Below are 16,680 nucleotides of genomic sequence, written 5' to 3'. Positions count from 1 at the left end.
GTTGTAATGGCTGAATAGTTAAAACACAAACAGACCTTCAAAAATTAATTCATTTGTTTTGTTTACCTTTCTTCCATTTTCCTCCCCATTCTCCATTTCCATGGTAACTAGACCAGTGTCAGGCAGAGGACCCCACTTTTCACTAAATGAATACAATTAATAAATGAATAGTATGGTGGAGAATTTAGGAATAGAGATTAATACAGCCTGTTTATTTTTATCAAAACTTTACATGTGCTCAATTTGTAGTGGACATCTACAGTATGACAAAACTCAGCACTTCTTTTCCTGAGACGGAGACTACCTTCTCCCATGCGTGGACATTTTGGGGACTGCCAAATTCTTAACAGGATTCAGGCGCCAGCTAATTGGCCCAGCTGAAATGAGGAATGCCACTCTTAATTATTTTCCCCCTCTGGACTAGTTAATGCCTCCTTTTCCCCCTGACAGCGGTGCACAAAGATTTAAACTTGGGAACTGCTAGCAGCCATGTTCTCTATACATTCACAAAAAAGGCTGGTTTGTAAAAAAAAAAAAAAAAAAAAAAAAAAAGCAGCAGCAGCTAACATAAAGAAACCAGACAAGAGAAACAATGAAGGGATCTGAATGGAGTTTGAGTAGCAGTTGCCCTGGAGACTCTTCTAGTCCTCTTCACAGTTCAATTTATCCTTTAATCATGTAACTGCATAGTATCTTTTCAAAAATCTGTCATTTTTGCTTCAACTAAGTTAAGCAGAGTGTACTAATACAATACTCCTTTAACTCACTGCACAGTCATCAAGAGATTTAAAACCAGTGCCAAAGCCTCACTCCAGGACAATGAAATCAAAATCTCTGGAGTCTGGGAATCGGTAATTTCAAGAGGTGCCAGGCTATTCCAGAGATTTCATTTTGAGGAATCAGTCTACCAGGAATATTCACTATAACTAGTTATGCAGAGATGTATTTTAACCCTCACAAGATTGAAAGACTATGACTTTCAAACTTGAAATTATCAGACTAGTGTTCTTTCATCTCATTGTAATTGCAGTTCACATTAGAACTCTTATTAATTTTGGTGAGGTGCTACCTGGACCTTCAAGAACAGATCCTCAGATCCTCCCAAAGTCAGAATTTAAGATTCCTCATGGAATTTTAACTCCTAATCCTTCCTAAACACACACATACACACACTCTCCCATATAAATGATGTTGATTCTAGTAACATTAGATGACTCATTTAGTTTTTTCCATGCAAAAACTGAAAAGCAGCCAAAAATAAGGGGCTAGTACCCCTTAGCCTCAAAGTTATAAAATAATTGAGGTCAAAGGAAAGAAATTTTTTGGAGAGTTGCTCGTGTTATGCAATATCCAACTACCCCCCCCCCAAGCAGATGGGGGGGCTCCTCTCCCTCTTCGATTTAATCTTGAGGTTTAATCTGGACTGTGCTCCCAGAGCCCAAAGACTATACCAAACACATATGGAAAAAAATTTTGGCCAACTAGTGGCCTAACAGAGAGCTATCTACTTGGCAACAGTCTACACTCCCAAGATGTTTAAGGATGCATAAATGTTTCACATGAAGAATAGGCGTATAGCCATATTAAACTAGACTTTGCCAGCTCTAGGACTAGAAATATACCAAACCCCTGAAGAGTGGTATACCAGGAACCAAGAACTGAGAGAAGAATCAAAAGTAGACATCTGGAAAATGTACTACCTTTGTCAGTGACTTTTTTTTTTTTTCTTAAGACTTATTTGAGAGAACGAGGGAGGGGGGCGGGAGCAAGCTCTGCTCCCCACTGAGCAGGGAGCCTGATGTGAGGCTGGATCCCAAAACCCTGAGATCATAACCTGAGCCGAAGGCAGAACTTAACCAACTGAGCCACCCAGGTGCCTCCTTTATCAGTGATTCTTAATCTTGAGTGTGAATCAGAACCTAAGGGCTTTTTTAAACCACAGCTTGTTGGGCCCTCCCCAACAAGTTTGATTTAGGTCTAGGGTGAGGTCTGAGAATCTGCATTTCTAACAAGTCCTCAAGTGATGGTAATGCTGCTGGACAAAACTTAGAACCATAGACCTACATAAAGAGAAAGACCAGCAAAGAAGTTCAGATACAAAATGGAGTCTTTACAAAGACCCTGGTGGAAGAGAGGATGGACGGCAGGAAAGAAAATGCAGAAATAAAATGTCAGTGCTCAAAAACAAGCTGACTTCTCACTCATATAGTCAAATCAGCTAGGGTAGGGGTGGTTAACAAATGGAGAGCCTAGTCCTCAGTCATTCAAAGACCCACCTGACTGAACTTTTATTATTTTCAAGTGGCTTCCAAAGTTAACCCAGGTGTAGCCATCCAACCAGCAGCTGAGAAGAAAATGGAGGAACTTACAAAAAAAAATGTTATGGGGGCACCTGGGTGGCTCTGTGGTTGAGTGTCTGCCTTTGGCTCACGTCATGATCCCAGGGTCCTGGGATCAAGCCCCGCATCAGGCTCCCTGCAGGGAGCCTGCTTCTGCCTATGTCTCTGCCCCTCTCTTTTGTGTTTCTCGTGAATAAATAAATCTTTTTTTAAAAAAATTGTTATGCAAGAGGCCTGAAGTTTTGCACTCATATTCCATTGCTAAGAGCTTAGTCCTATGGCTGTATGTAGACCCAAGGAGTGAAAAAATGTAGACCCTGGCATGGCAGCCATATTTCAGGGGAACAAGCATCTCCAATACACAATCCAATTAGTAGTCTCTGCTACTAATCCCCTTCTCATTGCAGGCTCCCAGCCTTAGCAAGTCTGAGTACAGCTTTAAAGGAAATGTATAGCTAATTACATAGACATTTTACTAAAATGAATGTAATGAAAAGTATTCAAAGGACTTATTATCTGCAAAAAAAAAAAAAAAAAACAAAGGACTTATTATCTGAGTGACTGGAAACAGGTTATGAGACCTACCCATGGTAGGAACAAGAAGCTGAGATAGTGGGTTTTCAGAAGCACTCAAGAGGGAAAATAAAATTGCTGTTTTATAAATCTATGGGGTTCCTCTCTTTTAACATGTTACACTACTTTTTTAGAGATCAAGTAAATTTTTAAGTAAAATAAATCTAAAGATTTTATAATTTCACATTTAAACAGCTTGATATCCTTTATTTATCTATCATTCTTAAATCAAATAACAAACCTACTTTTCAAAGATGAAAGCTTGCTATTACTGAGGATATCTTTAATGTTTTCTGCAACTCCAAAACCAGGATGTTTCACACAATTTCAGCACTTTGCTTTTTAAGGTGATTACTTTTAACGTATGCATATCCTCATTTGCCTATACTTGCCATAAAGTAAAATTACAGCCTGTGACATCTCATAATTGATAAAGTTAGAGTCAAGTCATTTACATGACTTCTAGTTATATCTCTTTTGAAACTCTCCAAAGCAAATTAACCATATATGCCATTTACTGAAAAATAAAAGAAAAAGAAACATCCTTCATGGTCTTTCATTCATTTCATCAATTAGGACACACAAGGCAGCATCCTTCTCTATTATCTGGTCTCTCCTATGACCTGAATTTTCTCTTTGCTGTTCACTCTGTCCAGTACAATTGTTGCTATCATCAGCATCCATTGGTTCAGTTTTTACTCTCATCCCTGCTTCAGAATGGGGCAAATCATCAGGCAAAGAAGCCAAGCAATTCTGAATCATCTCAATGACTCGTTCCAGATGCTTCTGAAACCGCTCAGCTGTTTCAAGGCGTTGACGTTTCTGCACCTCCATCATTACTCTCAATGTCTCTCTTGCTTGGTGCGGTCGGTATTCATTTATGAGATGATGCACATGTACAAAAAGCAGCTTAAGATCTTCTAGTTTCTCTTCTCGTTTTATACTCCCAGGGCTCCTTATCAAGATATCTAAGAGGTCTAAGAAATTGATAAGAATTGACATATTGAGTTTTCTCAGTTCTTTCTTATGATCAAACTGCATAGGATGAAGCCGTTCGATGCCCTGGCTTTCTAAAGGGCGGATGATAAGATCATCACATTGGAACTGATTGCCAAACATCATATAGCTGTCTTTTATTGGAGGTGGAGGCTTGGGAGCGAGGCCTTCCTGAATATTTTCATCTGTATATTCCTTGATGTACTGCATTGGAGGTGGTGGAAGGGCACTCACTTGTTGTGGCTCACCCATAGTGGAAGATCAAGAACCTATGGAAATAAGCCAAAGATTTAGAGTAGAGTTATAAAACTAACCTGTCACAGTGGGTGACTACAGACAGTATTTTTCTTATTTTTCTTTGGCAGTTTGGGGCACAGGACAAAACAATCCCTTTAGTTTCTAAAACAACATGGACAGGCTGCCATCTTTTTCTAATTAGCATTGTATCTTCAATCATCCAACTATTTCTCCTTCTTTGCTTAAGACTTTCATTGGCACACACAAAAAATATATGAAGTAAAAAAAAAAGAAAAAATATATGAAATATATTTTCATCTATAAATAAAATCTGGAATCCACAGCCTTCACTAATTACATCACTTTTCCACACCTCTCTATAGCCAAATTACACATGCTGTCTCCCCATCTCGTATCACAATCCTTTTGGTTTTATATTATAGATTGATTCCAAAAGCAAACACCTACTTATAAGTCTAATAACACTTTGACAAAATTAACATTGCTGTATTTCAGACAGCTGGTATCACCTGAGCTTCTTTGATGAAATGATGATCCAATTTCATACCTTTTTTCCCTGCAATGCACACTACATTTTCTTATGGACACGTTAACTTTAAACCGACCATACCTGATTTTCAAGGTGTAACACCACCATCCAACACCAAAGATGGCAAATACTACTACACTGGAGGCAGTTTTACATTCGGAATTTTGTGAGATATTGAGTAAGGGCAGCTGTGGAGCAGCCCTGGGTTTCTACCAAGCCAAGATGGTGAAAAGGATTTTTTTGGAAGTGAGGTGAATGAGCAGGTTTGGTGGAGTTAGGAGGCAGTGCTCAAAGGCATCATGATCTACTATAACTTTACCAACTCATAATTCACTCCCCTGCATATTCATTTTTGTCATTATCCAAATTGGCCTCAACCTCCTAAATCCACAAAAACTATTCAAAGTCATCAACAATCACCGCAAATCCAATGGATATTTTTCTAAAGTGATTTTACTCAATCTTTCATCAGTATTTTCTTCTTTTTCAACACACTTCCCTTCTCCCTCAGCTTCCATGAGCCTACATTTAGGTTTTCCTCCTATCTCAGTGGCCACTCCCTCTCAATCCCGTTTAGTGCCTTTCCTCTACCCAAATTTTAATGTTATATGCCTCAGAGTGTTGCTCTGGGGGCCCTCTTCTCACTCTAAATTAGGGAATCAGAAATTCAAGTGCCAAAACTGCAGGTAACATAAACAGTGAAGCACTCTGGGACAATGATCCAGATGAATAAGCATGCCAAATCTCAAAGTCTCCAACCATTAGCTTTCATATGGGAATGAAGACTCATTGCTCCCCAGTTTATTTCTTAAAAGAGGGCAAAAATCCAGATTTCATGCAGAATCTCTCAATTTTTAAATACTGGTAATTAGTTCTAGCAATGGTCAAGTCTTGTGAGGTCAAAAAGAACTTATCTACAATCTTTGTGGTCTGTGGGCCAATAGTTTTAGACTTCTGTTTTATATTCTCCCTTGGGTGATTATTAGTTAATTCCCTGGCTTTTAACACCATTTCTACCAGTCATTCTCAACCAAGGGCAATTTTGCCCACCAGGAAACATAGGGCAAGGTCTGGAGATATTTTTACTTGTCACAACTGGGGGATGGGGTGTTACTGGCATCTAATTGGTAGAGGCTAGGGATGCTGCCGAACACTTACAATGCGTATGACAGCCCCCAAAAAGGAATTATCCCAGCCCCAAATGTCAAAATATTGTGCCAAAGTGGAGAAGCCCTGTTCTGTGTTTATGACTCTGTACTTTCTAGCTCTAATCCAAACTGCCTGATCTCCTGGATGGCTCATAAAGCATTCAGGTTGAACCACTTGCATAAAGTCACAGATTAAGTAGTAGAGGAAGGATTCAGAACCATAGTATCTTATTTTTTTTTTTTTTTTAATTTTTTTTCTTTTTTTTTAAATTTATTTATTCATGATAGTCACACGGAGAGAGAGAGAGAGAGAGGCAGAGACACAGGCAGAGGGAGAAGCAGGCTCCATGCACCGGGAGCCTGACGTGGGATTTGATCCCGGGTCTCCAGGATCGCGCCCTGGGCCAAAGGCAGGCGCCAAACCGCTGCGCCACCCAGGGATCCCCAGAACCATAGTATCTTAAACACTACTCTACATTATCAAGGATAAACAAAAAAACATTGCTTCCATCTTAGTGCCACTTACAACCTAACAAAAAAAACACAAAAATAACTACCAAGTTTTAAGGCTCCTACAGAAGGCCAACGGTTCTACCAAAAATAAGTCTAAAAATTCCACACAGGAAAATTATCATAAGCAAAATTAAAAGACAATCCCATTCTTTTGGGAGAAAAATGCCTGCAAGCTAACAGAGCAAATATTGGAAATTTTATTTTGACTTTTCAAAAATGTATTTTCTGACTCCACTCCCACCGGAAGGAGGGCACTAGGACTTCAGGAACTGCCGAATACACAACTCCATCTCCAGCACCTCAACACCTAAAAGATCCTCAATAAAGGCCCACTGATTGAGTTTTTTTTTTTTTTTTTACCTCCGTTTTTTAAAACAGAATAATAGACAAAAGAGGACAAGGAGGAGGGCTCGGGTGGTTCAGTCGGTTAAGCTTCTGCCTTTGGCTCAAGTCATGGATTCAGGTCCTGATCTCAGGGTCCTGGGATTGAGCCCGCATCCGGCTCCCAGCTTAGCAGGGAATCTGCTTCTCCCTTCTCCCTCTGCCTTTCCCCACGCTGGGCTAGCTCCCTCTCTCTCAAGTAAATAAAATCTTAAAAAAAAAAAAAAAAAAAGACAAGGGAAATGCAAATGCTGAATAAAAGCAGAAAATTATTCAGACTAATATACTTCTAAAAGCAAAGTTTTAAAAAGAATACTTTTCATCTAACGGACTATCGAGATTTCAAATACTCCATCATTCAACAAATATTAGAACACCTTCCATGCGACAGGCGCTGGATGCCAGCAGAGGTCGCACTCTCCCAGGGCAGCTCTTTCTGTCCAAGGGTCTTGCCCTCTCATGCTTCTATAAAGACCACTTTTTTGCACCACAGACGTCTCAAGAACTCTTTCTTGGCTGTTGGTTTCAAACCCTAACATCTGTCCTACGTCACAAGTGCATAAAAATGTGCACCAAGGGTGCTTAATGCAGCGAGGTTTGAAAAGAGTAGGAAAAGCCGGAAATCATCCATGACTTCATCAATATGAGGAGTGGATAAAATATTTCTCTGTAATATAAGGCGGCCCTCGAGTAAAAGGGGTAAAACTGCTTGCGGGGAGTGGGGGGTGGAGGTGGGGGTGATAAACAGTGTTTATATGTGATTACTACCAAAATCAGAGAATTAGCATTGATCTGGTTACTTCAAAAGCGACTGTAGAGACGGCCCAGGCCCTGCCTCACGCAAGCATTTTTAGTTGGGCGCCCGGTTCCGCGCCTCCCCACGCCACAAGCCACAAGCACTCCTCTATTCAACGTGCAGGTTCCCAGTCCCACGTGACTGGCACGTTTTAAAGCCTCTCGGCGGACGCCTGGGTGGCTCAGGGCGGGATCCGGGGATCCGAGATCGAGTCCCACGTCTGCAAGGAGCCTGCTTCTCCGTCTGCCTGGGTCTCTCATGAATAAATAAATAAAATCTTTAAAAAAAAAAAAATTAAAAAAAAAAAAAGCCTCTCAGTCTTCCTCACACGCCTGTCAGCTTCCTTCGCGAGAGGAAGACTCCGCGTCTCGGAGGGGCCGCCTGCGCCGCGTCGGGGCTAGCGAGTCCACGGCAACGCTCCTCATCCCGGCTCCTTTCCGCGGCCCAGGGCAGGCTCGCCCACGGAAGCAACCTGACGAGTCGCACCGATTCTGCTCATTCCTCCACCGCTTCTCTGGGGCCAACTCTTCCGAGGCGGTGTCTCCACTGAAACCGGCGCCAAGCGTCACGGCCGGTGACCGGACCCCAGACCCCCCTTCCGTGGGGCTCAGCCGACAGGAAGGCATTCCAGGGTCCCGCCCCGCCCCCGAACACCTCCCCCTCGACGTGGCCACCAGGCTTGGGATCGCGGCCGACCTCAGGCTCCATCCCCGACGAGCGCGGGCAAGGCCCGGGGGCCGAGGCCCGCCACGTCCGCCCGGCTCAGCACACCCGCGGCGCGGGACTGGAACTCAGGGCTCCCCCACGGAGGAAGCCCCGAGCGCGCCGCGCCGACGGCACCTTCCGCCCGGCTCCCCGGGAGCAGCAGCGAGGCCGCATCTCCGAGGGATGTGGGAGAGGAAGGTGACGGAGCGTGTCCGCGCCAGGCTTCCCCCATTCCCAGCCGGCCCTGGGGGAGCCGCGGGGTCCGGAAGGCGAGACGCACGCGGCACGAAGCCGCAAGCCGTCGCCGCCCACTTACCTCAGCCCAGGCTTTACGCTGGAGCCGCCTTCGCCTCCGCAACCGAAAGCCGACTTCCGGCCACCTCCTCCAGGAAGAAGCCCCTGACACTGCCCCTTGATTGGCTGAGAGAACTGTATGTTAGCCGCCGCTCTAGTCCCGCCTCCAACCAAAACCTTGCTACTGCGCCTGCGCGTATCTCCCCGCGCCCTCGGCGGTCGGGTCGCCGGCGGCCTCGGGCGTGGGGGTGTCTGTGCTAGTACTTTCTATCAGTAAAAGCTGCAACTGGTAGCTTCGCTCCTTTGTTATCTTTTTTTTTTTTTTGACACCTAAGATTAACTTATCCGTTTGCCTTACATGAAAATTAGAAAATGCAGATAAGCCGATTTTTAAAAATTAGATCGACTCTAATCCTACTGTCCAAAATAACATTACATTTATTTTCAATCTGGAAATATTTATGAACGAGATCGGGAATTCATAGCGTTCTCAGTTTCTATTTCTTCACATTCATATTTATTTTCATTTAGGAATTGAAACATAGCTATGTTTCCAGGTAACAAAAAATGTATCAAAGTTTTTGGGAGGTAATTTTCAGAAGAAGTAACAAACTTATAAATTCGTGGAAATCTGACGAGAGCATACTGGACATAAAAGAAAATTGTTATTCTTATAAAAGTTTTCAACTTTGCCTCTAAAATAAGATTACTTGGTTTCATTTTTTAGAAAAGAACGGGATTCCGAGTATATGCAAAAGTAGAGGGGCGCCTAGGTGGCTGAGTGGGTGAAGCCTCTGCCTTCAGCTCAGGTCGTGATCCCAGGGTCCTGGCATCAAGCCCTACTTGGGCTCCCTGCTCAGCAGGGAATCTGCTTCTCCCCCTCCCCTCACACTGCTCTTGCTCTCTCTCTTCCTCTCTCAAATAGATAAGATCTTTAAAAAAAAAAAGTGTACTCATTATCCACCTTCAATCTATATCTACCCATTAGATCTAGACATTATTTCGTTTTAATATACACGTCCAAAATAGGACTCTCATTTTCCCCCATAAGGATACAGATGTTATATCATTTAAAAATAAGTTAGTAGAGGTGCCTGGGTGGCTCAGTGGTTCCGTGTCTGCCTTTGGTTCAAGTTGTGATCCCAGGGTCCTGGGATCAAGTCCTGCGACAGGCTCCAGGTATGGAGCCCGCTTGTCTCTCTGCCTACATCTCCGCCTGTCTCTCTGTCTTTCATGAATAAATAAAATCTTTTTAAAAAAAAATAAAATAAATTAGTAATTATTTAAATTCATCAAAATCAAGGGCACTTAGGTGGCTCAATTGTTTAAGCTTCTGATTCTCAATTTCAGCTCAGTTCTTGATCTTGGGGTCATGAGACAGCCCCATGTCAGGCTGTGTGCTCAGCCTGCAGCCTGCTTAAGATTCTCTCTCTCCTGCCCTCTGCTCCACACACCCCCCCCCCCTTACCTCTCTTAAAAAAAAATCATAAAAATCAAGTCCTTATTTGGATAACAATTGCTTCAGGATCCAATAAGCCTTTGTAACTGGCTGATGTGTCTTTCAACTACCTTTAATCTTTGATTCTAAAGTTTCTGTTAAGTAACAGAAATTTAACCCAGTAAATTTAAGAGATCTAATTGGATTTTTTAATCTATTCATCAATTGGGCAAAATCCCATCTAGCAAGTAATGGGGAACTCCAAGGATTTGTGCCAAGTGGAACATTTTTCTAGAAAGGAGGGTGGAGCAAGGAAGTTATTAGCAAAGGAAAGGTTTGTTTCACACAAGGTCACAATCCTTGAGGGGGAAGAGCAGGGCCTTATTTTGAAGATTACCTCATCTTCCTTTGGGAGTGGGGAACAATGGCCCGTGCCATAGATTACTTCATTTGGTGCTGATCAGAAAATTCTAGATTGATTGATTTAAAATTCTACTCTTGGAAAGGTTGAAACTGCAATTAAGTCTTGGTTTGCTATCCTGGGGTGGTTTTCTTTCTTTCTTTTTTTTTTTTTTTTTTAAAGATTTATTCACTTATTTTAGAGAAAAAGAGAGCATACATGCTCACGTGAGCAGGGAGAGGGGCAGAGTGAGAGGGAGAAGCAGACTCCCCACTGAGCATGGGGCCTGTCGAGGCTTGATCCCACAATCCTGAAATCGTGACCTGAGCCAAAACCAAGAGTCAGACACTAAACCAACTGAGCCACGTAGGCACTCCTTTATGGTTTTCTTTTTAATAGTCTTTTCCATCTCCATACCACATCAGTGTATTTGTTGAAGAAATCCATTCACTTGTGAGCATACCCCAATCAGACTTTTCTTCCCCACTCATCCAATGTTGTTACAGGGTTGCAGGGTTCTTGTCTCACAGAGTCAAAGAATGAACCCCATGGGTGTTCAAAGGGTGAAGTGACGTGAAAGTTGACTAAGTGAAAGGGAGAACAGAAATGAAAGAAAAAACTCTCTAGAGTGAAAGAGGTCCCAAATGGGTTGCCACTGTGGGCTTTTACTGGCAGTCTTTTATTGAGAACTGACCAGAAAGCATGTGGCCTTGAAATTCTTGTGCCGGCTTGGTTTGAGCAAAGACTACTGATAACATGACTTACTTCTTTGAGGTATCGTCATTTTCTGTGATTACAATGTAGCTGCCCACAGGAAAAAAGAAAAAAAAAAAAAAATACTCCCTAACATTCAGGGCCAGGCGGTCTGGTTTGTTCCCTTATCTCTGGTTATGTCAGCCTCAGCATTTCTCCAGATCTGGGATTTTTGTGAGCCTGGTCACAAAGCCACCCCAACTCCAGCCCCCTTCATGAGCCTCCTCAAGAGAGTTAGGGGCCTCCTCTTTGTCCCTGCCTAGACCTTAACCCTTTCCTTACTCAATGCAACCTACACCAAGACCTCCCATGCTCATTCCTAGTCTTCATTTTACTCCACCTGCAGCAACATTTGGCACATTTGATCCTTTGAATTTCCCCAGGACTCAGTTCTCACTTCTTCATGCGATCTCATCCACGTGGTAGGAACGAGGTGGTATCCAGGCCCTGGCAACATACTCTCCTTTGTACTCAGACCCCGCCTTATCCAACATCTTTATTCAAGTGCACTTCACTCAACTACAAAGACTCAACTCCAAAAATTTATCTTTTACTCCTCTTCCTCCCATAGGCCACTGAAACTACCATACCTGCCTTTGTATTTGTTTTATTTAGAATAAGTAAAAGTCCCAAATATAACTAATTTTCACCATTCCCACTGCTATGCTCCTAGTCCATGGCACAGGACTGGAAACTGGACTTCTGAAATAGCCTTCTAAATTGCTTCCTTGCTCCAACTTTTGTCCTCCCCTAGCTTATTTATCACAGTCTTAAAATATAAGACAGATCTGACCACTCCTTTGTTCAAAATTCTCCAAGGTTTTCTCTCATCTTGACAATAAAATCTAATGTCCTCTATAAGGCCCTACAAAACCAACTCCTTGGCTACTTCCCCAGTTTAATTTCCTACTGTTGTTTCCATTCTCACACTTTTCCAGCTACAGGCCTTATTTCTTTCCCTCAAAATTGCCACCATAAACTCCTGCCTCAGGGGCATTGTCTTTGCCTGGAACTCTCTGCCACAGATATTTACATGCCTCACTTTCTCACTTCATTCAGGTCTCTGCTCAGATATGACCTGCTCAGAGAGGTCTTTCCTGGTCACCATAGAAAACAGTGGGGTCTCTTAGAGGGTTCCCCAATCCCTTTACTATGCATCATCCTTTCTTCAGAGAACGTACCATCATGTGATATCACATTATAAAGTACATTTATTTTTATTGCCTTTCATCCCCATTAAAATACAAGGTTCACTAGGGTTTTTGTTTCATTCACTGATACATCCTCACACCTAGAATGGTGGCTGAAATTGGCCAATGGACATTTATTGTATAACAAAATTAATTCAGTCATCATTTTCGAGTGAATTCACAGTGCGACCTTGAAGGATAAATCACAGTCTATTTAGCCAAAGCCCCATTGTGTGAAATTACCTTCCTCTATGTTTTTTCTATTATTAATACACTGGGTATTAATCCCGGTACATATCTGTTTGTACTCCTGCTCAATCTTTTTCCCAAGATAAATTCCTGGAAATTGAATTGCTGGACCCAAAGGTGTAGTGTCTTTCAGGTAGTAGCTAGATTAAGGCTAGAATCTAGAACTCTTGACTCTCAGTCTAGTGTTCTTTACAGTAAACTACAAATAAATAATGATATGAAACTCATATTGTGAAAGGGGCTAGTAAAAATGTAGCATGTAATAAATATTTATTTATGTGGCTATATTTTCAGAATCTTTACTCATCAAAGATGCCTTCTATAGCTTGACAAGGAATATGTTGATTTGACAAATCTTTACTGTATGTCTGCTATGCCAGGCACTGTTCTAGAAGGAAAAAAAGACAAAGCCTTGCCTCCTAATGGAGAGACACAGAGAGCAACATGCAAACAAATAATTTCAGATAGTGATAGGGCTATGAAGGAAAAAAATACAAAATAACATGATAATTATGTGGTGCAGGGGGCTAGCTGCTTTATTGAGAGTGATCAGGGAAGCCTCTCCCAGAACTGACTTTGGAGATAAGACATGAGGGATGTCAAGGAGACAACCATGGAAAGACCTGAAAGAGAGCAAGTACAAAGAACCCGAGGCTGCTGTGATCTTTCCAAGTTATAGATAAAGAGGGGGCCTGCATGTTCTATACTAATGATCAAAGAAAAAGAGTGCTAGATGAGGGGCAGAAATAGGCAGGGGTCCACAGTAACTGGCATCTTACCTTTAGGAGCTTGGCACATCATAAAAGACATTACTATTTATTATTTGAGCCTAAATGGCTACAGAAGTATTTTCTGTACCCCATTGATTTTTTTTTAAGATTAGGTTGTTGAGGAATAATTTACACACAATAAAATTAACTTCAGGTTAATTTCAGTTCAATGAGTTTTGATGAATACATACTGTCCTAGAACAACCACCACCAGAATTAGGATACAGAATACTTCTATCACCCCCAAGCAATTCTTTTTGTGCCCCTTTGTATTCACTCCTCCCCTTCTATCCCAGTTCCTAGTAACCACTCATCTGATTTCTGTTCATATGGCTTTGCCTTTTCCAGAATGTCCTATAAATGATGTCATACGGTATGTGGACATTTCACATAGCACAAAAACTTTTGAGGTTGACCAGTGTTGTTGAATGTATCTATAGTTTGTTCCTTTTTCTAGGTAAGGAGTATTCCATTGTGTGGATGCACCAAAATTCATTTATTCATTCACCAGTCGGTAGACATTTGGGTTATTTTCCTATAAACATTCATATACATGTATGTTTTCATTTCTTTTGAACAACTACATAGGAATGGGATTGCTAAGCCATATAATAGTTATATATTTAGCTATATAAGTGTCAAGCAGTTTTCTAAAGAGGCTGTATCATTTTTTATTTCTACTAGCAAACTATGAGACTTGCAGTTACTCTGTACTTTTAACTGCACTTGGTATTTTGCTTTTACAAAAAGCTATGCTTTCATAGCTATGTAGTACTTTAGTTCACATTTCCCTAGTGTTGAATATCTTTTGTGTACATATTTGCCGTATGTACCTTCTTTGGCAAACTACCTGTTTAAATTTTTTGCCCACTTTTTTAACTGGCTTTTTTGTTTTCTTACTATTTTGTTGTAAGAGGGCAGGTGCACGCACACACACCCAGGATGTAAATCTTTTATCAGATATGGGTTTTGTAAATATTTCCTCCCAAGTCTGTGTTAATCTTTTTATTTTCTTAACAGTGTCTTTCAAAAAACAGAAGTTTTGAAGAAGTTCTATTTAGCAGTTGTTTTCTTTTTATGGTTTATACTTTTTGCTTTCTATCCAAGAAATCTTTGCCTAATCCAAAGTCACAAAGATTTTTCCCATGTTTTCTTTCTCCATCTCTTTCTTTATTTCTTTCTTTCTCTTTTATTCCATTCTTTTTCTTCCTCTTCCTTTTACTTTTTATTTTATTTTTTATTTTTTATTTTTTTTTTGGATTTGGGAGTCCAATTGTTCTAGCACAATTTACCCTGATTTTAATTTTGTTGGTCTTACTAGCATCTTGCCTTTAGGAGCCTGACACATCATAAAGGACATCACATTTGAGTCTAAATGGCAGCAGTTTTTTTTTTTTTTCTCTACCTTGTTGATTTTTTAAGATTAGGTTGCTAAGGAATAGTTTACATACAATAACTTTAGGTAGACAAGTTCATAAAAAAAATAATCTCTGAATTCACACTAGCCAATTACATTGTTAACCAGCCCAGGCAGAAAAATGAAGGAGAGAAAATTACATTTTTCATCTCCAGTCCCTGTTTCTTCCTGCCATATGATTCTTATCAGCTCATATATATTGTTTAAATAATGCATTTTGGGTGATCATGGCTAATGCATCATTCCCCCAAGTTTGCTGTATAGTTTCAATTCTTTTTTTTTATTTTTTTATTGGAGTTCAATTTGCCAACATTTAGCATAACACCCAGTGCTCATCCCACCAAGTGCCCCCCTCAGTGCCCAGCACCCAATCACCCCAACCCCCCACACACCTCCTTTCCACTACCCCTTGTTCATTTCCCAGAGTTAGGTGTCTCTCATATTTTGTCAACCTCACTGATATTTTCACTCATTTTTGCACTATTTATTGAAGAGACTTTTTTCCATTGGATAGTCTTTCCTGCTTTGTCGAATATTAGTTGACCATAAGATTGAGGGTCCACTTCTGGATTCTCTATTCTGTTCCATTGATCTATGTGTCTGTTTTTGTGCCAGTACCACACTGGCTTCTTGATGACCACAGCTTTGTAGTACAACCTGAAATTTGGCATTGTGATACTCCCGGCTATGGTTTTCTTTTTTAATATTCCCCTGGCTCTTTGGGGTCTTTTCTGATTCCACACAAATCTTAAAATGATTTGTTCTAACTCTCTGAAGAAAGTCCATGGTATTTTGATAGGGATTGCATTAAATGTGTAAATTACCCTGGGTAACATTGACATTTTTACAATATTAATTCTTCCAACGCATGAGCATGGAATATTTTTCCATCTCTTTGTGTCTTCCTCAATTTCTTTCAGAAGTGTTCTGTAGTTTTTAGGGTATAGATGCTTTACCTCTTTGGTTAGGTTTATTCCTAGGTATCTTATGCTTTTGGGTGCAGTTGTAAATAAGCCAATAAATTAGGCAATCTAGAAGAAATGGACGCATGTCTGGAAAACCACAAACTACCAAAACTGGAACAGGAAGAAATAGAAAACCTGAACAGGCCGATAACCAGGGAGGAAATTGAAGCAGTCATCAAAAACCTCCCAAGACATAAAAGTCAAGGGCCAGATGGCTTCCCAGGGGAATTCTATCAAACGTTTAAAGAAGAAACCATACCTATTCTACTAAAGCTGTTCAGAAAGATAGAAAGAGATGGAGTACTTCCAAACTCGTTCTGAGGCCAGCATCACCTTAATTCCAAAACCAGACAAGGAGCCCACCAAAAAGGGGAATTATAGACCAATATCCCTGATGAACACAGATGCAAAAATTTTCAACAAGATACTAGCCAATTGGATCCAAAAGGACATTAAGATTATTCACCATGACCAAGTGGGATTTATCCCTGGGATGCAAGGCTGGTTCAACACTCGTAAAGCAATCAATGTGATTGATCATATCAACAAGAGAAAAAACAAGAACCATATGATCCTCTCAGTAGATGCAGAGAAAGCATTTGACAAAATAGAGCATCCATTCCTGATCAAAGCTCTTCAGAGTGTAGGGATAGAGGGAACTTTCCTCAGCATCTTAAAAGCCATCTACGAAAAGCCCACAGCAAATATCATTCTCAATGGGGAAGCACTGGGAACCTTTCCCCTAAGATCAGGAACAAGACAGGGATGTCCACTCTCACCACTGCTATTCAATATAGTTTCAATTCGTAATCACCATTTTCATGTTGTTGTCTTAGGGGTACTACACACCTTATCACTAACAACCATCTCCACCCAACCTGCCTGTGGCCAGTGGGAGGGGAGGATGCCAGAAGTTTGCTTTGCTTGCTACCCCTTTCCATGGCAGCAGGGGGCAGCAGTAACCCT

The 16,680-nt window shown here is 41.2% G+C and overlaps 1 protein-coding gene across 1 annotated transcript; it reads right to left on the bottom strand.

Annotated features, from left to right (window-relative positions):
- Positions 1 to 3,083: 3,083 nt before the first annotated feature.
- Positions 3,084 to 4,160, bottom strand: MED7 (mediator complex subunit 7). Its single transcript, XM_025435468.3, has one exon. It carries the CDS (start codon positions 4,158 to 4,160, stop codon positions 3,459 to 3,461), a length of 702 nt encoding a protein of 233 aa, XP_025291253.1. The 3' UTR covers positions 3,084 to 3,458.
- Positions 4,161 to 16,680: the final 12,520 nt, after the last annotated feature.

Source organism: Canis lupus, chromosome 4 (assembly GCF_003254725.2).
Source record: "Canis lupus dingo isolate Sandy chromosome 4, ASM325472v2, whole genome shotgun sequence".
NCBI lineage: Eukaryota > Metazoa > Chordata > Mammalia > Carnivora > Canidae > Canis > Canis lupus.
The sequence above is the reverse complement of the archived record's forward strand: the minus strand, read 5'-3'. Positions and strand labels throughout refer to the sequence as shown.